Source organism: Notamacropus eugenii, chromosome 5 (genome assembly GCF_028372415.1).
Source record: "Notamacropus eugenii isolate mMacEug1 chromosome 5, mMacEug1.pri_v2, whole genome shotgun sequence".
Classification (NCBI taxonomy): domain Eukaryota; kingdom Metazoa; phylum Chordata; class Mammalia; order Diprotodontia; family Macropodidae; genus Notamacropus; species Notamacropus eugenii.
This window is the reverse complement of record NC_092876.1, coordinates 231558594-231583205: the sequence shown is the minus strand read 5'-3', so window position 1 is coordinate 231583205 and position 24612 is coordinate 231558594. Positions and strand designations below refer to the sequence as shown.

The 24612-nt window shown below is 37.5% G+C and overlaps 1 protein-coding gene across 9 annotated transcripts in view; it reads right to left on the bottom strand.

Annotated features, from left to right (window-relative positions):
* UBR3 (ubiquitin protein ligase E3 component n-recognin 3) overlaps positions 1–24612 on the bottom strand; it is a 314350-nt gene that overhangs the window by 5504 nt on the left and 284234 nt on the right. For all 9 annotated transcript variants that reach the window (XM_072612269.1, XM_072612275.1, XM_072612270.1 and 6 more), the window contains one exon: positions 8703–8882. In XM_072612269.1, coding sequence (XP_072468370.1) covers positions 8703–8882 — 180 coding nt within the window. The remainder of the gene's footprint in view (positions 1–8702; positions 8883–24612) is intronic.

The following is a 24612-nucleotide window of genomic DNA, read 5'->3' as shown; positions in this document are numbered from 1 at the left end:
TGATCTGAGTCTTGTCCCTGACTGGCAGTCCAGGGTGAGGAAGAGTGCTGGCTATAGTGGTGGAGCTGGTGGAGGCTCTAGAAAGGGAATTCTACCTACAGATCCTGGGCAGAACAGCTTTGGTAGCTCCCAGACCAGAGGGCAGGCCAGGAGAGGAGTAAACTCCTCTCCCATTTGTGCCACTTGGAGGAACAGAGAATTTACAGGTCTCCAGAGTATAACCTCTTCTTGACAAAGGACTCAAAAGTCAAGTTAACTGGCTGGGAAAATGCCCAAAAAGGGGAGAAAAAAATAAGACTATAGAAGCCTACTGTCTTGGTAAACAGGTATTTTCTACCATCCTTTTGGATAGGAAGAACAATGCTTACCATCAGAGACCTCTAAAATAAATATGCAATGGTCTCAGGCCATGGAAGAGCTAAAAAAGAATTTTGAAAATCAAGTAAGAGAGGTGGAAGAAAAATTGAGAAGAGAAATGAGAGCAATGCAAGTAAATCATGAAAAGCAAGTCAACATTTTGCTAAAGGAGATCCAAAAATATACTGAAGAAAATAACACCTTTAAAAATAGGCTATCTCAATTGGCAAAAGAGGCTCAAAAAGTCAATGAAAAGAAGAATGCTTTAAAAAGCAGAATTAGTCAAATGGAAAAGGAGGTTCAAAAGCTCACTGAAGAAAATAGTTTTTTTGAAAATTGGAATGGAGCAGATGGAAGCTAATGACTTTGTGGGAAACCAAGAAATTACAAGATAAAACCAAAAGAATGAAAAAATGGAAGATAATATGAAATATCTCATTGGAAAAACAACTAACCTGCAAAATAGATCCAGGAGAGATAATTTAAAAATTATGGGACTAATTTAAAGCCATGATCAAAAAAAGAGCCTAGACATCAACTTTCATGAAACTATCAAGGAAAACTGCCCTGTTATTTCAGAGGGCAAAATAAATATTGAAAGAATCCACCAATCACCTCCTGAAAGAGATCCAAAAAGAGAAACTCCTAGGAATACTGTAGCCAAATTCCAGAGTTCCCAGGTCAAGGAGAAAATACTGAAAGTAGCCAGAAAAAAACAATTCAACTATCGTGGAAATACAATCAGGATAACACAAGATCTAGCAGCTTCTACATTAAATGATCAAAGGGCTTGGAATATGATATTCCACATGTCAAAGGAACTAGGATTAAAACCAAGAATTACCTATCCAGCAAAACTGAGTATAATACTTCAGGGGAAAAAATGGTCAATCAATGAGATAGAGGACTTCCGAGCATTCTTTTTTTTTTTTTTAGAGGCATCTTAAAAAGTTTAATAACTCATAAATGCATAAAATGTATTACTGTTACATACAATATTACCTATACAGTATGTATATTACTGTTTAATAACATAAATGAACAGCTACACATTTTTTTCTTAAAATTAAATTTGTAGTAAAAGAACTACAGTTCTATGCACTGATTTGGAGATGCTGAGTGTGTTTATGGCAATCTCTCATGTGACATACTATGGTGATCTCACAGCAATTTTTGCATAGTGAATTTCTCATATCATTTAGCCTATGACCAAACACAACCCAGATTTTATAATAAGGTGCCGTAAACACCCCATAAAAGACATAAAAAATTTGGACTTCTTCTCTGGTACCAATGGAGGGACTAAAGAAATTTTTTTTAATTTTAATTTTTCATTTTTTAACACAGCTTATAATAGATAAAACAATTCAAACTTTTGGTTCAAGAATTCTTGATGAAAAGACCAGAGTTGAATGGAAATTTGACTTTCAAACACAAGAATCAAGAGAAGAATGAAAAGGTAAACAGGAAAGAGATCACATAAGGGACTTTTTAAAGTTGAACTGTTTACATTCCTACATAGAAAGATAATATTTGTAACTTTTGAGACTTTTCTCAATATTTGGATAGTTGGAGGGATTACCCACACACACATACACACATACATACAGACACACACACACACACACACAGATAGCACAGGGTTAGTTGAATAAGAAGGGATGATATCTAAAAAAATAAAATTAAGGGGTGAGAGAGGAATATATTGGGAGGAGAAAGGGAGAAATGAATGGGGCAATTTATCTCTCATAAAAGAGACAAGAAAAAGCTTTTTCAGTGGAGGGGAAAAGGGGGAAGTGAGAGGGAAAAAGTGAAGCTTACTCTCATCACATTTGGCTTAAGGAAGGAATAACAATGCACACTCCATTTGGTATGAAAATCTATCTTACACTACAAGAACATAGGGGAGAAGGGGATAAGCAAGGTGGGGGGATGAGGGAAGGGAGAGCAAATGAGAGGAGGGAGCAATTAGAAGTAAACAGTTTTGGGGAGGGACAAGGTCAAAAGAGAGAATAGAATAAATGGGGTGGGCAGGATAGGATGGAGAGAAATATAGTCTTACACAACATGACTATTATGGAAGTAATTTGCAAAACTACATATATATAACCTATATTGCTTGCCCTCTCAGTGGGGATGGGTGGGGAGGGAGGAAGGAAGAGAAGCTGGAACTCAAAGTTTTAGGAAAAAATATTGAGAATTGTTTTTGCATGCAACTGAGAAATAAGAAATACATGTAATGGGGTATAGAAATTTATCTTGCCCTACAAGACAAGAGAGAAGATGAGGATAAGGGAAGGGAGGGGTGTTAGAAGAGAGGGCAGATTGGGGGAAGGAGTAATCAGAATGCATGGCATTTTAGGGTCCAGGAAGGGGAGAGACAGGGAGAAAATTTGGAACTCAAAATTTTGTGGAAATGTTGAAAACTAAAAATAAATAAACATTAAAAAAATAAAAGAATGAAGGAGGAGAAAAATTGTCCACATTTATCAACCAATATACATACTATACAGGGAAAACTACAGTATATAAAGAAAAATAGCAGTTGAGACTCCCAGAACTCAGTTAAGACAAAATATAGGAAAGGAGCAAATAATGAAAACCACAGAACCCAATGTACAAGTTTATGCAATAAGTAAGATGAATCACAAGACCTAATGTTATTAATAAGGTCAATATGATCTCAGGTAAAATGGGAAAGGGTAGTAGAAATGCTTATTTAAAAGATATATTCATGTGTAGAAATCCAGAAACAAGAGTAGGAAAGTACAAAGGAAAGCATTTGGGTGAAAAAAAATAAGAGGAAGATAACAGAAGTCATTTTGCTATCAGACCCCCTGGATATAAAGAGGAAACAGAAGAGGAGTTGAAGAAACAGATTATAAACTTGACATAGCAAAAGTGATGGAGGACTTGAGTTATCCGGCTGTCTCGTGGAGTTTTCTGCCAAAAGAGGGCAATCAATCAACAAGTATTTATACAGTATCTACTATAACCTAGGCACTGTGTTAGGCACTGAGAGGAGAAAAACAGTTCCTGTCTCAGAGGAGCTCACAATCTAGTTGTTTTTCCCTAAGAATTACTTTGTTCTTATTTTGTATATACCCAAATACTAGTATGGAAGGGAGAGGGGAAGCTAGAATTCTAAAAGGTAGAGATGAGGGCAAATGCATTCTAGGCATGAGGGACTCAAGGGACATGTTGAAGAATAATAAAAGTTTGGCTGTATTGTAGAGTTCATGAAGAGGAGTGATACATACTAAGTCTAGGAAGGTAGTCCAGGTTGTGACAGGATTTAAACATCAGAAAAAATGAGTTTATATTTAAACCTACAAGTAATAAATAGGGAGCCATGCAAATGACATGATCAGATCAATGTTTTAGAAAAACACTTTGGTCACTGTACAGAGAGACTTGAAGCAGAGACATCAATTTGGAAGCAAGTGCAGTAATCCAGCCTGAGTGGAGAGAAGGAAACTTGTAGAGAACTGTTGTAGAAGTAGAACTAACAAGACTGGCAACTGACTGAAAATGTGGGGCAAGTGAGAGATTGTAAGTTTGTAAGAGAGATGGGTTTGGGGGAGCAAATAGTGGGGAAACAATGTATCTGTTTTGACATACTGAATTTAAGAACTATATAGGACATTCTGTTTGAAATGTCCAAATTTAAATTTGTGATATAGGAATACAGAACATTACCAGCACAGAAATGACTAAATCCAAAGGAAATAATGAGGTTCTTAAGTAAGAGCATAGAAATAGAGAGCCATGGGTATACTCATAGCTAGGAGTTGGGATATTAATGATGATCCAGCAAAAGAGACCAAGAAAGAGCAGTCAGACAAGAGAATCAGGACAGATACGAAAACTCAGGGAAGAGATTATTTAGAAGAGAGTGGTCGACCATCTGAAACTGCTCTCTTCAAAGTTACCAAAAATCTCTTAATTGCCAAATCTAATGGCCTTTTTTCTATCCTCCTTCACCTCTCTATAGTATTTAACACTGTTGACCATCTCCTCAAGCATGTTCCTCTTTGGTTTTTGTAACACTGTTGTCTCCTGATTCTTCTCCTACCTGTCTGATTTCTCTTTCTCAGTCTCCTTTACTGAACCTTTTATTCTGTTGTCCTCCCAAACTGTGGGTGTCACCCAAGATTATGTTCTAGGACCTCTTTTTTTCTATGCACTTTCATTTGATCTCATCGGTTCCCACAGTTTTAATGATCAAATCTATACAGATGATTCACAGATCTATATATCCAGCTTGAACTCCTTTCCTGAGTAACAGGCTCTCATCACAAATGGTCTTTTATAACCAGAAGTCTTGTAAGCATATCAAACTCAATGTAGTTGAGACAAAAGTCATTAATTTTTCCCCTATACCCACCTCTCTTCCAAACTTCCCTTTAAAAAAAACTGAGAGCATCACCATTCTTCCAGTCACCTAGGTGTGTAATTTTAGCATTTTCTTCAACAACTCACTTTCACCACTCATATCCATCCAATTGTCAAATGTTGAAGTTTCAGGCTTTGCCTCTCATATCCCTGCCTCTCCACTCACACAGCCAACACCCCAATTCAGATTCATGCCATGTCTTGTCTCAACTATTACAACAGCCTTCTATTGATCTCGCAGCTTCAAATCTCTCCCCATCTCCATCCATCTTCTACACAGTTGTCAAAGTGATTTCTTAAAAACAGCTTTTGGACTATATCACCACTACCCTTATTCAATAAACTTCAATGGTTATTTACTACCACCATAGTAAAATATAGAGTCTACTCTTTGGTAAGTTCTTCACAAACTGGCTCCTTTGTAAGTTTCTACTCTTCTCACATTATTCTCCCACATACTAAATGATCCAGCTACACTTAACTTACTTGCTTTTCCTTGACACAATACTCCACATCTACACACTGGCTAATCTTAAGTACTTAAATGCTTGCTAACCAGTTAATCCCAGGGACTAAAATTCTACAGGCAAAGTCAACCCAGAAGGGATGAGAAACTTAAGAATTAAAGCTTAGCATTCATTTTTAAAATTTTGAGTCCCAAATTCTCTCTCTCTCCCCGAAGTCCCTCCCCCACCTATTGAAAAGGTAAGTAATGATACCCATTAACATATGTGAGGTCATGTGGAAATATATTTCTATGTATTTTTCTTTTTTAAAAAATTATTTTTATTTTGAAAGGAATTCTAAAGAAATGGTAACAATTTCAATGAGGAAGAAAAAATTTGAAAACACTAATGTGGATCACAAGAAAACATCAATTTAGAGTTAACTTAGATTTTTAAAAAGATATATAGATAACATGGGAAACAAGGGAATGTAACACAGAATGAATAGAAAAGCAAGGCATGGTCTTGCAAGAATAGTATCATAAGGAACAAGTAGGTGGCAAAGTGTGTATAGCACCAGCCCTGGAGTTAGGAAGACCTGAGTTCCAATTTGGCCTCAGACACTTACTAGCTGTCTGACCTTGGACAAGTCATTTAACTCCCAATTGCCTCAAAAATAGAAAAAAAAGGACATCCTAAGTGCCATGGCTCAGACTGGGCTGAAACTGGTGAAGAAGACTAAGGACAACCAAAAGGGTTTGGTTTTGTTTTTTAAGTTATGTTAGGGAAAAAAAGAAAGTCAAAGGATGGATAGCAATTGTTCAGGACATGTGAAAGGATGAGAAATAACAACAAAAGGCAAAGCAGCTCAATTCTTTGGTGAGAGGGGGTTCTGTGAATGATATCTGCACTAGAAAGCCCAGACAAAAAATAATCAAGTAATTTATATGAAGGTTAGAGTAAGAGAGCACTAGCTGCCTTTGACTAATTCAAGTCACTTGGTCTAAGATAAACTACATCATCAAACACTTGAAAGAACTGGTGGATGTGATATTTGAACTATCATCAATGATTTCTGAAAGACTGTTAAAGAAAAATGCACTGCAAACCTAGAGAAAGACAATTATAAAAAACAAAACAAAATAGGGGAAGAAAATAAAATATTTAAAGTACAGGCCAGTAAAGGTGAGTTAAATTTCTGGGCAATTCTAGAATGGATTTTTTAAAAGACAGATAGTGAACATTAATATCCATGGAAAAGAAATCAGTGATCATCACAAGGAGCCAGCATGTCTTTAACAAGAAAAGAACATGCTAGATTAACGCAATTTACTTATTTAAAAGGATTACTTAAGTGGTAGATCAGGGGAATGCTATAAATATAACTTACTTAGATTTTAGCAAAATTTTGATAAATTATCACATTTTATTCTTCTGGGAAAGATAGAGATATGGTCTAGATGAGAATATATTTGGATAATTTGGAGCTTGCTGAATGGCACTCTTCAGTGAAGTACCACAAGAGACCTGGGTTTGACTCTATGCTAATTAACCTTTTGATCAATGCTTTGAATGAGGCAGAAATGACAGGCTTATCAAAGGTACAGACTATTAAAAGCTATGAGGGATAGATAACACAGTGGATGACAGAAAGGATCCAAAGACATTTTGAAAAGCTAGAAAATCAGAACAGCTATATAGCATTTATATAGGACTTTAAGATTTGCAATGCATGTTACAAATATGATCACATTTGAGCCTCAAAACAATCCTGAGAGGTAGGTTCTACTGTGATCTTCATTTTATCTCCTAGATGAGGAAATTGAGGCAGATAGAAATTAATTGGCTTGCTAATGAAACACAGCTACTAAGTGTTTGAGGTTACATTTGAACTCAGATCTTTCTGACTCCAAGTCCAGTGCTCTAACTGTATATCACCTAGCTGCAATAGAATTCAACTGAATCTAAAATAATGAAATTTCATATGAAAAAAATGTATACTCTCACTCTTGAGTTCCAAAAAATCATTTTTACAATGTGATTAGGGAGTATTTATTGCACAGTAATTAATCTGAAAAAGATTGGGAAGGTTTTGGTTAAAGTTCAGTATGAGTGAGTGTGATATGACAGCCACAAAAACAGATGAATCTTGGGCTTCATAAAGAAAGGTATAATTTCCAAAAATAAGGTGATAGTCATGCCATACCACATTTCAAGTACTAATCTGAGTGCTACAGCTTGGAAAGAACACTGATATGCTGGACAATATACAAGAGGACAATAAAAATAGTGAAAAACCTTGAGTCTATGACACATGAACAATGGTTGAAGGAACTGGTGGTATTTAGCATGGAGAAGGGAAGACTCATTAGGTAAAGGATTGTTGTTCAATTGTTTCAGTTATATCTGCCTCTGTGACCTCATTTGGGGTTTTCTTGGCAGATATACTGGAGTGGTTTGCCATTTCCTTCTCCAGGTCATTTTATAGATGAGGAAACTGAGACAAACAGAGTTTAGTGACTTGCCCAGGGCCACACAGATAGTAAGTGTCTGAGGCTGGATTTTAACTCCAGAGGATGAATGCTCCTAACTCTAGATCTAGTACTCTATCCACCATGCCACCTAGCTGCTAAAGGTCTTTCATGTGGTAGGGGGGATTATACTCAGTCTCTTTGGCTCCAGAAGGCAAAACTAGGAACAGTGGGTGAAAGGTGACAAGAGACATACCTAAAATCAATATTAGGGAAAACATCCAAAAATGTGAGCTATCTAAAAGTGGAACAAGTTGCCTTGGATGGTGAGGGAGGGAGCAGAGGGGAAGATGGAGTCATTCAAGTTCTAAAGGTATTTTATAATATTTTTTTTGGAGGGAGGAGGTCAATTAGATGGTTGCTAATAATGTTACTTACATCTCAAAATTCAGTGAGTCTGTGAAGTTACCTAACAACTTTTTATAAATTTTCTTCCTTAAAATATAAAAGCTATACCAATATACTTATATTTTTCATAAAAATATAATTAGGATATGTGCATCCAGCTGCATATAAAAGTTAGAAGCTAAAATTTATAATATGACATTACTATTAAACAGTGCTATACAAATCATACTTATAATGGATAAAATTAAGTGTGAGTTTATTCGTATAAAAATATGAGCTGCAGGAACCTCAAATAATGATCATATCACTTAAGACTTTAATATAATAACAATCCAATAAATTCAGTGGGGCAAAAGTCTCCTCTTTAATTAATTACAAAATATATGCATCTCATTATGTATGAAAGAAAAAACCAATTTTTTTAAATAAGCAAATCCTATGATCAAAGAGATGACATATAACATGAAACATCTTCCTAAAATATGAACTTTCTCTTGTCAAGCAAAACCATTTTTATTCAGTTCTTTCAAACACTGATTATTATATCAAAGAATTGTAAATTATTTATTTCTTACGCATTAGTACACGGCCAGGATGTCAAGCAAATTCTTCTTTCTTTACATACCTTTACTTGTTCTGCATGTCTTTCAGAAAATGAAGTTACTTCAAAGCACCACTGAGGTATGATGTCAAAAGCTGGAACAGGCCAGTCAAGGCAGGAGGCGCTGGTGAATGGATGAGCTGTTTCACTAAAAGATGGCAGAAGCCCCAAGCAGCTAGCAAGAACGGTAAATTCTTCTTCTTCCTTTTCAACATCAAACAGAAAATTTTCACATCATTTTGTAAAATGTATTTCCTATTATAATAGAACCTATAAGTATTTTCTTCCTTATCATTGAATGTGGGATAGTAAAAGGTCAGTTTTCAGCTGAACCAACTAAAGGAAAATGAGATGAGAAAGAAAAAAGTTGTTTCTAGATATGCTATCTCCATTCTGCTCAAAATATTCTCTTCGAAAATTTAATTAATGAGGGCATAAAGTATAAAAATATGCTTTTATAATGCAGTCTGTACTATAATGCTTTGAGGATTGATCATTTCACCCCTTTAAAATGTAATTTATCTCATTTGATCCTCCCAACAACCCTGTAAGGTAGGAGCTCTTGGGGTGGAGTGAGGGTAAGTAACCCTTTTGGAGTCATATGGATAGTAGGCAGTAGAGGCAGAATTTGAACTCAGGTCTTTCTGACGCCAAGCTCAGCACTCTAATCAATAACTATTATTTATAATAATATAACTATTAGCTGCCACTAAGTATTGATACCCTGACAGGATAAAAGGAAAGATAATACTGTTAGAGATTACCGATTTTCATAAATTTCCAAAGAAGATAATCTGTATTTTCCTGAAAAATTTGAGAGAATATCTACCTTTAGTCATTGCCATCAGAAAAAGGTAAGTAGAAGAAATGGAATTAGATCAAAGCAGCTTCGTGCATTAAGAAAATAATTATTGTAAAAATATTTTCATCTTTTGCTATCTAGCAGACACTAAATATGCATTTCACATTTGCCTCATTCTAGTATATCAGATTTTATGCTTCCTTTTCCCATAAATTCTAATTGTACTTATTCAACCAGCTGCCAATGGTTCTCAAATTTTACTCAAGAAACAAGTCTTACTTGTTTATTTTCTGGATGAGAAAATTCACATTAAAAGAAGGCCATTGCTTTCAAAGGCAGGCAGAACAAAAATAAAGACTGATACAAAATGCTTTAAAAAAGTGATAAACTGAAACTTTTTTTTAAAAAGACAAATATAACCATATAACTGATGCTGCTTTCAAGGGTCCTCTAAATAAAGGCTCAGCAAAGAGGAAAAATATACAAAACAGAGGAATTTGGTTTTTTATAAGATTTAAAACCACCAGAGAATACTGACACTTATATACAAAATAAAGACTTTTTTCAGTGACATTATATCATCATGTCTAAATTATCTCTGAATCTGTACTAGTACCTGGCAGTCCATTTTGATGGCTCTCTAATCTCATTCTTATGGGTACTCCTAAACCAGTACAAGTGACATGTCCTTCATATCCACTTCCTCATCCTGTGATTTTCATTTATATTGGACACACCTAAGGTGACAGTGACCTTCTGGTTCCCCTAGAGGTTGAGGGTATTAATGGCGTACTCAGACCATCTCCAGCTCCAGAAGATCTGTGACATCATTGGAGTGAGTATTCCCTTCAACAATGAAAACTGCAACTCCTCCATGCCATCTGATCCTACATGACTTTTGTCCAAATCCTGGGATTGCAGCCAACATGCAAGGAACCAAGATTTCCTGATATCAAATGGATACCTAGTGAAGCTTGTGTGCTGTTAATAGGTTATCTCTAGATCTCAATAAACGTTGGTTACACCTTTTTTTCTCGTCAAATATACTTTACAGTAGTCAACCTGAATAATTCCTTATTTGAAATGTATTGAAGCCCACCCACTCATCAAGCCCACTATTATGCTTTTCTATCCTCAATTTCAATTCTTTAAAGACAATAGCATTTAATGACTTACAGCTACAGAATAACACGAAGAATATTGGTCCTTTGTTTCAGGAAAAGGCTGGGGGGGGGGGGGGGGAAGAAGTGACATTAAAAGAACTCTGAAATTTCCCAAAGAAAGCCATTCTGCTGTCCCTCACTTGTTTAATTTGGGGTCCAGCTGTCTGCTCATACATATATGAACGCAGACATATACATATATATATATATACACACATACAGATGCACATAGAATTACATGCATATGTACATGCATATACTGATAAACAAGTTCTATAGGCTATCCATACAGCTACATATCATGGTCAATAGATATTCTTTATTACCTGTTTTTTTCTGTGTGGATGGTTAGGCCACACTTTTCTGATTACAGATTTCCTTCAGAAATCTCTGCAATGGTCCAGGATTTGATACAAGTAATAACCTATCATCTGCAAAAGAAGTATCTTGAGGATCTACCATCTATAGGTTAACCCTCTTAAACTTGGAATCTGCAATGGAACTGCTACCCGATAGTGACACATATTTTTGGTGAGGATCCATCACTTAAGAGTTAAATAAAGTTGTTGCTATTGTTATATCTTTTAAGGTCTTGAAAGGGGTGCAGCCTTTTGACTGAGTCCAAGTTTTACAGAATAAATCCTTTTATTAAAGGGATTTATTCTGTGAAGTTTGGATTCGGTCAAAGGGCCACACTTAAGGTCCTAGAAGGCCACATGTGACCTTGAGGACACAGGTTTCCCACTCCTGTTTCAAGGGATCCTATATGATTTTGACATATGGAGGCAATAAAATTGTTGGAGGAATACCTTAAAAGCGGTGTGTTTTGTTTTACTAAATCAAATGCTTTCTCATAGTCAGCAAACACACAGAAAAATACTGCATTTTCTACATTTTTCTGTTAACTGCAATGATTTAAATTTGTTCTCCACTTGGAATAAAACATGCAAAAGCCTACCTGTTCTCTTCTAAGTGCTTCATCAAGGGCACCTTCAGTGAGTGTATAGGTTATTTTCACAACGTATAAGCAACATTCTTCCTCCTCATTACTTTTCCATTTAAAATCCTTTCAATTAGATGTTTAAGACTTCAGGCACATAAATTCTTACTATGGGAAAAAATGTATTTTCTGGGTGCACATTAGAAGTAATATTTTTTCTCCTTGAGGATCATTTGCTTTTGGTAACATAAACAGGCTAAAGCTGACTAAATTCAGTGTAAGTTTTAGCCATCTAATGAAGACTGAGACTTCTGTAATGCATTTCCATTAAAGTTTTCCTAAAATGCACATTCCATGCATCTGACCCATGCAGTGCTACATTTATTTCTAAAATGGATATTAACTTAGATATATGAACATACATATGTATATATGTGTACACATATACATGTACTCAAATGGAAAAGTAATAAAGAGTTAGTAAATTTATGACAATCATATTCTCAGACATCATCCCAAGTCTGCATCTCTTTTGAAGCCCTTACCATTAACTGGTATTGACAAAAATAGCCCCTGTATTCCTAAGGTCTTTAGTTTCTTCCCCAATACTAATTTTTTTTAGCAGTGCTTTCTAGATTCCTTTGGGCAGTATCATTTGTATCCAGCTATAAAACCCAAAATGAGTAGTAATCAGAACTAAGAACTCTACGTGCTATAACCTAACTAGACTCCCAGCCTGCCACCCACTATTTCTCTTATGGCTTCTCCTGTTTCTCTCCCTTTGTATCTCTGTAATAATTAATCACCAGAGATTTAAGAGAAAACTGACCCTTTTTCTCTCATGTTCTTTCATCCCCATTCCCCTAAACTTGACCATACGTATCCCAATCCAACCCTCCTCTTTGAAATTCCTGTTCCACAATAAGCAATGTCTTCTTTCCCCTGGATTTCTTTTCCTAATATTCTTCCTATCTACTGGCCCTCACTAGTACTCCTCTGATGATACTGCATCCCCATACAGCTTCTCTAGCACTAGCTGTACTTTTTCCCAAAACCCCTACCATACTAATCCATGTGTGACTGTATGTGTGTGTATGTGTGTGTGTGTGTGTGTGTGTGTGTGTGTGTGTACATAGTGTTGGGGCAGAGGGAGAGAATGATACAGGAGTAGAGCCAGAACATTCCCTGTTCTTCATTGTCACTTCCAGACTTGCCCTTTATCTCCTCCACTCAGCAGCCTTTCCTCTTTTGAAGTCCACTCATTCAAAGCTTTCCATTCAATCAAAATTATGGTAGCCAAATGTAATGGGAGTTAAAGATCTTCCCCTGCACATTAATAGGCCTCAAGTGAAGCCCATTAAGGGAAGTTTGATTAGAGGAGATGCTCAGGCTCTGAAAAGTGTGTGTGTGTGTGTGTGTGTGTGTGTGTGTGTGTGTGAGCGTGCGCGCGTGGTGGGTGGGTCAGTGGGGGTGTATGTGTGTGTGTGTGTGTGTGTGTGTGTGTGTGTGTGTGTGTGTGTGTGTATGTGTGTGTGTGAAGTTTTGCTTTGGGGGCTTACTCTTTGACAGAAGACTCATGCACCAAATGAGACTCTGGAGAGCTGTTAAGGAGTCCCCCCTACCTTTGAAAACCCAGATAGTGGTGCTTCTCTTTCTGATTACTGTATGTACGTAATGGTCAGGCAGTTTGGATCTGTCTGTTGATCTGTGATGTATATATTGCTTATGGTGAGACAATCAGAAGTCCTATCTGTTGGTCTTTATTTCTCTGCTTGTATTTTCTCAGTTAGTATATGTGATTAAAGAATATTGTTGACCTCTCAAAAGTTGCTAGCCGGCCATCATGGATGTGTCAGGGTGCTTGCTGTTACACCATAATACCAAACCCCAGGTCATTCTCTCTTGTTTCTCAAGTAGTTTGGTACCTCTTTTATCATCTTCCTCTCCTACCCAATTTAATGTCTTTACATTCAGGACTTTTAGTACCTATGTAGAAGCTCCCTCAAACTTTTTAACCTCCCCTTTCCTCGATCTCTTTACATACCATGTCATACTACTTCATTCCACCTCAGCTTCACATAAGAATGATCACTACTTGATCTTGTTGAGTTCTACTACCTTAATGAGAAACTCTGACTTTCCCTTCCCCTATTTAACTATAACCTCCTATCATTCTACCTCTCTCTATTTCATCGCTCCTATACATACATGCTCTTCAGTCTCACTGAGATCTCCTTTCTCTACATCCTTCAGTACTTTCTCAGATCATTTACCCATACTTTGACTTCACTTTCCAACTTCAACCCAAGAGTTAGCGATTTCAACTCTTTATACCATCCATTACACTTGAGTCTCTTGCCTTTTGTCCTAACATCACTCTTTTCTAGTCAAACATTAGCCCTGGATTACTTCCACCATCTGCCTCCTCGGCTTCTACTTACAAGGTACTGACCAAAGTAAGAGTAAGTCTCATACCCATGATGAATAGGTTCATTACAAATTCATGTTTCTGTCCTCAACCTGGTCCCTTTATCAGTAAGACAGACCTTTAAGTCTGCCTATTTCCCTATCTTACCCACTGAAGCTACCTGAATCTTCTCTTCCCTCTTCCACACCCAACTCTTCCTCTCTATACATCCTCAACTTGGGGGGCTTCCCTCTTTATTGAAAAATGTAAGCCTACTTGATCTGAGATCTCTCTTATCTCATTCTTTTCACCTGAAATTCCCTGACATGATCACTCACTTTTGCCTCCTTTCCCCTAATCTTTACCAAAGAGTTGGTCATTCCCTTGCCAAGGCAAAACCCTTTAAATCTGTCCTTGATTTAATCCCATCTTTTCCAACAGATTATGTCCTCAATCATCCTCCTCCACTTAAAAGGTTGATCACTGCCCATCAACTGCCTTCAAATATGGCCCAGTCTTCCCTAACCTTAAAAAAACTACCAGTGCTTATCTTCCCCAAAGCTACTGTCCTATATTTTTCCTCCTTTTTGTGGCCAAACCCAGTGAAAAAGGATAAATTTTTATTTTATTACATTATTTCTTTCACTATCATTTCACACTATTATTTTCTCCTCAACTTTTCACAATCTTTCATCTCTATCACTCCACTGGACCTGCTCTCTCTAACAGTTACCAATAATCTTTTAGTTGCCAAATCTAATGGTCATTTCTCAACCCTAATTCTTCTCAACTTTTCTGCTCCATATGACACTGTTAGCTACTCTCTCCTTCTGAATACTTTCTCCTCCTGAGTCTTCATGATGCTAGTCTCTCCTCTTTCATCTCCTATATGTCTGACCACACCTTCTCAGTCTACATTGCTAGCTGCCTCATTATTCACATGTTCCCTCACTACAGGTATTCCCCAAGGATCTATACTAGATATTTTTCTTCCTCTATACTCTGTCTTAGAAAACCCATCAGCGGGGGAGGAGCCAAGATGGCGGAGTAGAAAGACACGCATATGCTAGCTCTGAACCTACAGCCCATAAAATATCTGCAAACAAGAACTCCCAACAAATTTTGGAGCAGCAGAAGCCACAGAACAACGGCGTGAAGGAGATTTCTGTTCCAGAGAGACCTGAAAAACTGACCCGAAAGGTCCATCGTGCACCACACCCAGAGCGGAGCCCAGCCCTGCCTTGGCCGCGTGGCACGAAGAGGAGCAGATCTGAGCAGGCTTCAGGCACGGGATCTCCAGCGGCTGCGCAGGTCCCTCCACCCACAGGCACCGGGGGTGAGTGAGTTTTTTTGGCTGGTCAAGAGGGGAGTGGGGTGTCCCCATAACTCAGGCCCCCTCGGGAGGCAGCAGTGGAGGCTGCAGCTGACAGGAGCCCAGATCCACTGTTGAAGGTCTCCACATAAACCGCCTAAGGGAACTGAGCCTGCTCAGGCAGCCTGCCCCCACCCAAGCACCTCAACTTAATCTCACACTGAATAGCAGCCCCACCCCCACCCAAAGCCCTGAGGCTGGGAAGCAGCATTTGAATCTCAGACCCCAAGCACTGGCTGGGCGGATCTGGAGGCAAGGTGGGTGTGGAAAGAAAACTCAGAAGTCAAGTCACTGGCTGGGAAAATGCCCAGAAAAGGGGAAAAAAATAAGACTATAGAAGGTTACTTTCTCGGTGAACAGATAATTCCTCCCTTCCTTTCTGATGAGGAAGAACAATGCTTACCATCAGGGAAAGACACAGAAGTCAAGGCTTCTGTATCCCACACATCCAAAATAAATATACCATGGGCTCAGGCCATGGAAGAGCTCAAAAAGGATTTTGAAAATCAAGTTAGAGAGGTGGAGGAAAAACTGGGAAGAGAAATGAGAGGGATGAAAGAGAAGCATGAGAAGCAGATCAGCTCCCTGCTAAAGGAGAAGCAAAAAAATGGTGAAGAAATTAACACCTTGAAAACTAGCCTAACTCAACTGGCAAAAGAGGTTCAGAAAGCCAATGAGGAGAAGAATGCTTTCAAAAGCAGAATTAGCCAAATGGAAAAGAAGATTCAAAAGCTCACTGAAGAAAATAGTTCTTTCAAAACTGGAATGGTACAGATGGACGCTAAGGACTTTATGAGAAAGACAGATATCACAGAACATAGCGAGAAGATTCGAAAAATGGAAGATAATGTGAAATACCTTATTGGAAAAACAACTGACCTGGAAAATAGATTCAGGAGAGACAATGTAAAAATTCTGGGACTACCTGAAAACCATGATCAAAAGAAGAGCCTAGACATCATCTTCCATGAAATTATCAAGGAAAACTGCCCTGAGATTCTAGAACCAGAGGGCAAAATAAATATTCAAGGAATCCACAGAACACTGCCTGAAAGAGATCCAAAAAGAGAAACTCCTAGGAACATTGTGGCCAAATTCCAGAATTCCCAGGTCAAAGAGAAAATATTGCAAGCAGCTAGAAAGAAACAATTCAAGTATTGTGGAAATACAATCAGGATAACACAAGATCTAGCACCCTCTACATTAAGGGATTGAAGGGAATGGAATAGGATATTCCAGAAGTCAAAGGAACTAGGACTAAAACCAAGAATCACCTACCCAGCAAAACTGACTATAATACTTCAGGAGAAAAAATGGTCTTTCAATGAAATAGAGGATTTTCAAATTTTCTTGATGAAAAGACCAGAGCTGGAAAGAAAATCTGACTTTCTAACACAAGAATGAAGAGAACCATGAAAAGGTGAACAGCAAAGAGAAGTCATAAGGGACTTACTAAAGTTGAACTGTTTACATTCCTACATGGAAAGACAACATTTGTAAATCTTGAAACATTGCAGTATCTGGGTACTGGGTGGGAGTACATACACACACATGCACACACACACACATACATAGAGACAGAGTGCACAGAGTGATTTGAAGAGGATGGGATCATATCTTAAAAAAAAAAAATGAAATCAAGCAGTGAGAGAGAAATATTGGGAGGAGAAAGGGAGAAGTTGAATGGGGCAAACTATCTCTCATAAAAGAGGCAAGCAAAAGACTTATTAGTGGAGGGATAAAGAGGGGAGGCAAGAGAAAAACATGAGGTCTACTCTCATCACATTCCATGAAAGGAAAGAATAAAATGCACACTCATTTTGATAGGAAAATCTATCTCACAATACAGGAGAGTGGGGGACAGGGGCACAAGCAGGGTGGGGGGGAGGATGGAGGGGAGGGCATGGGGAGGAGAATGCAATCCGAGGTTGACACTCATGGGGAGGGAAAGGATCTTAAGAGAATAGAAGTAATGGGGGACAGGATAGGATGGAGGGAAATATAGTTAGCCCCATACAACACAACTAGTATGGAAATCATTTGCAAAACTACACAGATTTGGCCTATATTGAATTGCTTGTCTTCCAAGGGGAAGGGGTGGAGAGGGAGGGAGCTAAAGAAGTTGGAACTCAAAGTGTTAGGATCAAATGTAATGTTCTTACCACTGGGAAATAAGAAATACAGGTTAAGGGGTTAAGAAAGCTATCTGGCCCTACAGGACAAAAGAGAAGACGGAGACAAGGGCAGGGAGGGAGGATAGAGGAGAGAGCAGTTTGGTCACAGGGGCAACTAGAATGCTTGGGTATGGGGGGGGGGGGGATAAAAGGGGAGAAAATTTGTAACCCAAAATTTTGTGAAAATAAATGTTAAAAGTTAAATAAAAAATTTTAAAAAAAAAAAAGCCAATGAGGAGACGAATGCTTTCAAAAGCAGAATTAGCCAAATGGAAAAGGAGGTTCAAAAGCTCACTGAAGAAAGTAGTTCTTTCAAAATTAGAATGGAACAGATGGAGGCTAATCACTTTGTGAGAAACCAAGAAATCACAAAACAAAACCAAAAGAATGAAAAAATGGAAGATAATGTGAAATATCTCATTGGAAAAACAACTGACCTGGAAAATGGATTCAGGAGAGACAATTTAAAAATTATGGGACTACCTGAAAGCCATGATGAGAAAAAGAGCCTAGACATCATCTTTCATGAAATTATCAAGGAAAACTGCCCTGAGATTCTAGAACCAGAGGGCAAAATAAGTCTTCAAGGAATCCACAGAACACCACCTGAAAGAGATCCAAAAAGAGAAACTCCTAGGAACATTGTGGCCAAATTCCAGAGTTCCCTGGTCAAGGAGAAAATATTGCAAGCAGCTAGAAAGAAACAATTCAAGTACTGTGGAAATACAATCAGGATAACACAAGATCTAGCAGCTTCTACATTAAGGGATCGAAGGGCATGGAATATCATATTCCAGAAGTCAAAGGAACTAGGACTAAAACCAAGAATCACCTACCCAGCAAAACTGAGTATAATGCTCCAGGGGAAAAATTGGTCTTTCAAAGAAATTGGGGACTTTCAAGCATTCTTGATGAAAAGACCAGAGCTGAAAAGAAAATCTGACTTTCAAACACAAGAATGAAGAGAAGCATGAAAAGGTGAACAGCAAAGAGAAGTCACAAGGGACTTATTAAAGTTGAACTGTTTACATTCCTACATGGAAAGACAATATTTGTAACTCTTGAAACTTTTCAGTATCTGGGTAGTTGGTGGGATTACACACACACACACACACACACAGACAGAAAGCACAGAGTGAATTGAATAGGATGGGATCATATCTTAAAAAAATGAAATTAAGCGGTGAGAGAGAAATATATCGGGAGGAGAAAGGGAGAAATGGAATGGGGCAAATTATCTCTCATAAAAGAGGCAAGCAAAAGACTTTTTAGTGGAGGGAAAAAGAAGGGAGGTGAGAGAAAAACATGAAGTTTACTCTCATCACATTCCACTAAAGGAAGGAATAAAATGCATACTCATTTTGGTATGAACACCTATCTTACAGGAAAGTGGGGGAGAAGGGGATAAGCAGGGTGGGGGGGATGATGGAAGGGAGGGCAATGGGAGGAGGGAGCAATCTGAAGTCAACACTCTTGGGGAAGGACAGGATCAAAAGAGAGAATAGAAGCAATGGGGGGCAGGATAGGATGGAGGGAAATATGGTTTTACACAACACGACTATTATGGAAGTCATTTGCAAAACTACACAGATATGGCCTATATTGAATTGCTTGCCTTCCAAAAGGAATAGGTGGGGAGGGAGGGATGAAGAGAAGTTGGAACTCAAAGTTTTAGGATCAAATGTCGAGTAGTGTTCTTGCTACTAGGAAATAAGAAATACAGGTAAAGGGGTATAGAAAGTTATCTGGCCCTACAGGACAAAAGAGAAGATGGGGACAAGGGACGGGAGGGATGATAGAAGAGAGGGCAGATTGGTGATAGGGGCAATTATAATGCTTGGTGTTTTGGGGTGCGGGGAGGGGACAAATGGGGAGAAAATTTGGAACCCAAAATTTTGTGAAAATGAATGTTAAAAGTTAAATAAACAAACAAACAAACAAAAAAACCCCATCAGCTCCCCTGAATTTAACTATAATTTCTATGCAGATAACTCCCAAATCTATATATCCAGCCTCAATCTCCCCAAGCTTCAGTTCGAAATCATCAATTGTCTATTAGACATTTCAAACATCTTTACATAACATGTCTAAGACTGAACTTATTATCTTTCAACTAATACTCTGCCCTACTTCTGCCTTTCTAATCTTTCAGGTTCATAATCTTGGCATTATCCTGGACTCCTCACTCTCTCATCCCTCATATCCAATCAAATGCTATGTTGTCATTTCTACCTTTATAACATCTTTTGCATCTGACTCCTCTCCTCTCACAAAGCTACTATTTAGTTCCTGTCCTTACCATCTCTTGCCTAACTTATTACAATGATGTCCTAATTGGTCTTTCTGTCTCAAGTCTCTCAACACTCTGGTACATCCTATACAATGGTGCTAAAATTATTTTCCTTATCTGCAGATCTGACTATGTAACATCTCTATTCAGTCAACTCCTGTAGCTTTTTACTGCCTCTAGGATAAAATATAAACTTGTCTGTTTAGCTTCAAAGGCCAAATCCAGTAGCAACCTAATAGTATTCAGCACCACTGGATACTATTTCCCCTCCACTCTGCATTCCAGCCAAATTGATTTCCCTCTGCTCCTTACATAAAACATTCCATTGACTCTCTTTATGTCTTTGTACTGGTCATCCTCTGGACTGGAATGCATTCCCTTCTTACCTTTGCCTTACAGAATCCCCTTCTTTCTTTAAGATGCAGTGCAAGCACTATCTTTTGCATGAAGTCATTCCTGATCTCCCCAACCACCACTGTCCCTCCCTCCCAAATGTTTGTAGTAGTTGTTACTGTTCAATCATTTCAGTCATGTCTAACTCTTCATGACCTCAACTGGAACTTTCTTGGCAAAGATACTGGAGTGGTTTGCCATTTGCCATCTCCACCTCATTTCACAGATGAGCAAACTGAAGCAAACAGGGTTAAGTAACCTGCATACAAAGTCACCCAGCTAGTAAGTGTCTGAGGTCACATTTGAATTCAGGTCTTTATGACTCCAAGTCTGGCCCTCTATCCATTGTGCCACCGAGCTGCTCCCCCACTCGAACTACTTTTTATTTACTCTTTTGTACATATTTGTATTTATTAACTTTATATTTATGATATATACAAGCATATTTGTCTTCTCCATTATAATGTATGCTTCTTTTCATCAGGGATTATTTCATTCTTTGTACTAGTTCTCCTAACATGTAGAATGGTGCACATAGGAGTTGCTTAATAAATAACTGCTGACTGATAAACCAAATCTGATATTCTACCTTAAATCTTCTTCCCCTGGCACAAGCCATCTTTCATACCTGGAATGTATATTCTCCTCCTGTCTGTCAAAATCCTTATTTTCCTTAATGGCTTAATTTAATTATTCCTTCAAGCCTGTTTTGATTCCCTCAGTTGTTAATGTTCTCCCTCAAATTACTTTGTATTTATTTATCTGTTTATATGTTGTATTTTGTTGCTAGGATAATGTAAAAACTTTGAAAACAGAAGTGTGCATTTTTGTCTTTTCATACAGATGAACTAGCCCAGTACCATGTACATATTAGGCACTTAATACCTGTTGAAATAAAAGACAAAAGGAAAATAATCTTACCCACAATTCATTAACAATAGGATCCCTATTCTGTATAGTTTAGTTGAGATTTTATCCAAAAAGGAGTCCTCTATAGCTGAGAAATAAGTGAGGGCAATGTGACCAATTAACAAATTAGAGAATTCATCTCTGGATTCAAAAGGTTTGTTAGGAGAGACACAATTATTTCATCTATAAGATGGACATACTATTCACTATGAACCACTTTAGCAACTATCAAGAGTTATATAATTTATTTTAACAAGATAATAATAAGTGTGTGAGAGACAGAGACACAGAGAGACAGAGAATGTATTTGAATATTAAAATTATTCACCTTAAAAAAGGGACATAGAAGAGAATACTTAAGAAAAATATACAATCACAATTGAATAAACAAAGGAGAAAACATAAAGGGAGCATATAAAATCTTCCGTACAAGTGTGAGAAATGAAGGATGGCACCAAATGGGGTAAAACAATGGAAGAAAAGAACATAAAGAAGAAAATGTAAGCCTGCAGAGATAAATTAAAGGATGCTTGAGGTCCATGTCTGTCTAGTGACAAAAAAGATATGATTTATAAAAACAAAAGGCCAATGTGAGTAAAATTACAGAGGAAAAAAATAAAAGGAAGATGTAGTCATAGTATTTTAAATTAATGATAAGAATTAGACAGAACACAGAAAAGGAACTGGTAGCAAAGGAAAAAATATTCCACTTTTTATAAAGTGAATGATGAAACCAACTAAAAAAAATCATGAAACAATAAAAAGCTACCCCTTAGCCTTTAAAGATGAAAAATTTAAAACACTAAGAAATAGATATCACTCAATTAATTGTTTTCTAAATAGTATAATAAAAAGAAAGATAGCCTTAGAGTCAAGAGACCTCCATTTGAATCTTAATCTAACACTTTCTAGATATGAGCACAGACAAATCACTTCTCTTCTACCTCAGTATCTACATTTATAAAAGAAAAATAATTCTATTTGTATTTCTACTTCATAGGATTGTTGTAAATAAAGTACTTTGTAAATTCTTCAAGTACTATCCAAATGAGGATTATTACTGTATTAGGAAAAGGAATTATATTTTTAGACCAAGAATTAATCTAAACCATGGTTGCTCAAAATGCATTATTAAGGAAATACAGGACAGACACAAACAAATTTAGTTTTGGCAAACAGAATCTGTTCTATATATTATCATTCTTAACTGAGACTGCTTTGACTACATGTTTACAAAGTACAGCTTGAAAGCACTGAAAGCAAAATCATCCGGGAAATTTTAACTGCTTGGGAAGAACATGAGAAGAGTAACACATAAATATGGGGAGGTAGGGGTGAAAGGAGAGGAGAATAAGCATTTATTAAGCTCTGTGCCAGTGCCAGACGCTGTACTAATTTATAATTACTTTCATTTGATCTTTACAACAACTCAGGGAGGTAAGTACTAGTTTTATTCCCACTTAACAGTTCAGGAAACTGAAGAAGAAAAAGTTTAAGTGACTTGCCCAGAGTCATACAGCTACTAAGTGTCTGAGATGGATTTGAACTGGTCTTCTTGACTCCAGGCCCAATACTCTAGCTACTCTATTCCAGCTGCTTCTACATAAGTTGTATTCTGACCTCCACAAAGCCTCTATGGAAACAAACTCCATGAATTACATTGCTTCCTTGTTTATTTTTTCCAGACTCTTCATGATGGCACATCATTACCACACAAGTATAGTTTGGATTCTTTTCTTTTACTTTTCCCTCCATAAAACTTATCTGTAATTTTTCTGCTTATTCATTCAAAGCTATAGTTATTTAGACAAATTAAACAAGAAATAAAAAGACAGATGTTTTTCAGGGATGGTCTATAGGACACTCTACAATATCATAAAAACTGAAAACAAAAATGTGGTAAATTTTATTATCTTGAAGAAACTGAGGTTTTGCCAAAAAAAAACCAAAACAGGTAAATTCAGCATGCCTGTAATATTGTGATCATATTCAAAAAGAGGCTATGGGTTGCAATAGAGGATCCATTTCCCAATTTTCCTACATTTTGCCTAATTTCTGATATTAATAATAGCCATGATAGTGATCTTTCCTTCATTCTTAACTTATCCTCTGTCACACCCTGGTACCTCTACATTCATATTATTTCTACTCACAAAGCCATCCCTACCTCCTCTCACCAAGGCTCTTACCATGGCCTTCCCAACTGCTTTTTGTCTTAGTGCATCAATAAGAATTTATTAAGCATTCACTATGTACCAGGTTGTGCTCATAATACTCACTATGCTAAACAATGATAATACAAAGAAAGACAAAAAACAGCCCCTGCCATCAAGCAGCTTACACTGTAATGAAAGAGTTAAACATGAAAATAATTAGGATTTATACAGAGCAGATGAAGGATTAATTTGAAAAGGGAAGGCATTATTAGCATCTAGGGAGGCCAAGAAGTGGGGCAGGGGAGGGCAGGGTTTGTAAGATACAGGAGTGATGTTCTCAAGGTACTGTAAATAGGTTGATGTAGTTTAACAGTAGAGCATGAAGAGAGAGACAAGGTATAAGAAGGCTGATATATTTAGACCTAAAGGTGATGGAACTCAAACAGTGGGGTGTGGAGGTTAGGGGTGGGGATGGCTGTTACATGGTCAGACACATATCAGAAAATCACTTTGGCAGATGAGTGGAGGATGGGTTACAGGGTGGAAAGAAGAGGAAGCATAGTCCAGCTGAGAAGAGATGAGAGCCTCAACTAGGGTTGTGATAGTATGAGTGGTAAGAATTAAGATTATAAGAGAGAGGACACAAAGCTAGAAATGACAAGATATGGTAAAGGATGGGATATGCAGAGTGAATAAGAGTAGAGGATGGCACTATGGCTACGAGGAGAGAAAGTGGAGGACACTGAGTGTGTACTGCTTTCTCAAGGAGTTTAGACACGAGGAAGAAGAGAGAAAGAGAACACAAGCTAGCAAGGATGGCTGGATCAAGGTGAGGTTTTCTAAGGTGGAGGAGAAAGAGGATACTTGTAGGCAACAGGGAAGGACTCAATAAACATGGTGATAAAATAGAGATAATAGTGAGGACAATTTGCTGGAGAAACAAAAAGAGAATGGGGTCATGGGTGAACCTACAGGGGTCTGACTTTATAAGAAGAAAGATAACCTCTTCATCTAAGACCAGAGTAAAGGAGGAGATAGCAGAGGGAGATGCCTGAGCAATGTGATATGAAGAGGAGAGAAGGGAGAGCACACAGTAATTTTTTTCGGTAAATGCATTAAGTGAGATGTCCTTGGCTTAGACTAGGGTTGTGGGAGGTAGTACAGATGAAGCCTTCAGGAGACCTGAGAGGATTTCGAGTAATCACTGTAGAGAGTAGAAAACGAATCAGTTAAGGTGAAGTAGAATTCTTGACTTGAAGCAGTGAGGGCTCAGGTAAGATTATTAACATAAGCGAGTACTGGGTTCATACAGTACTATTTCACGATTT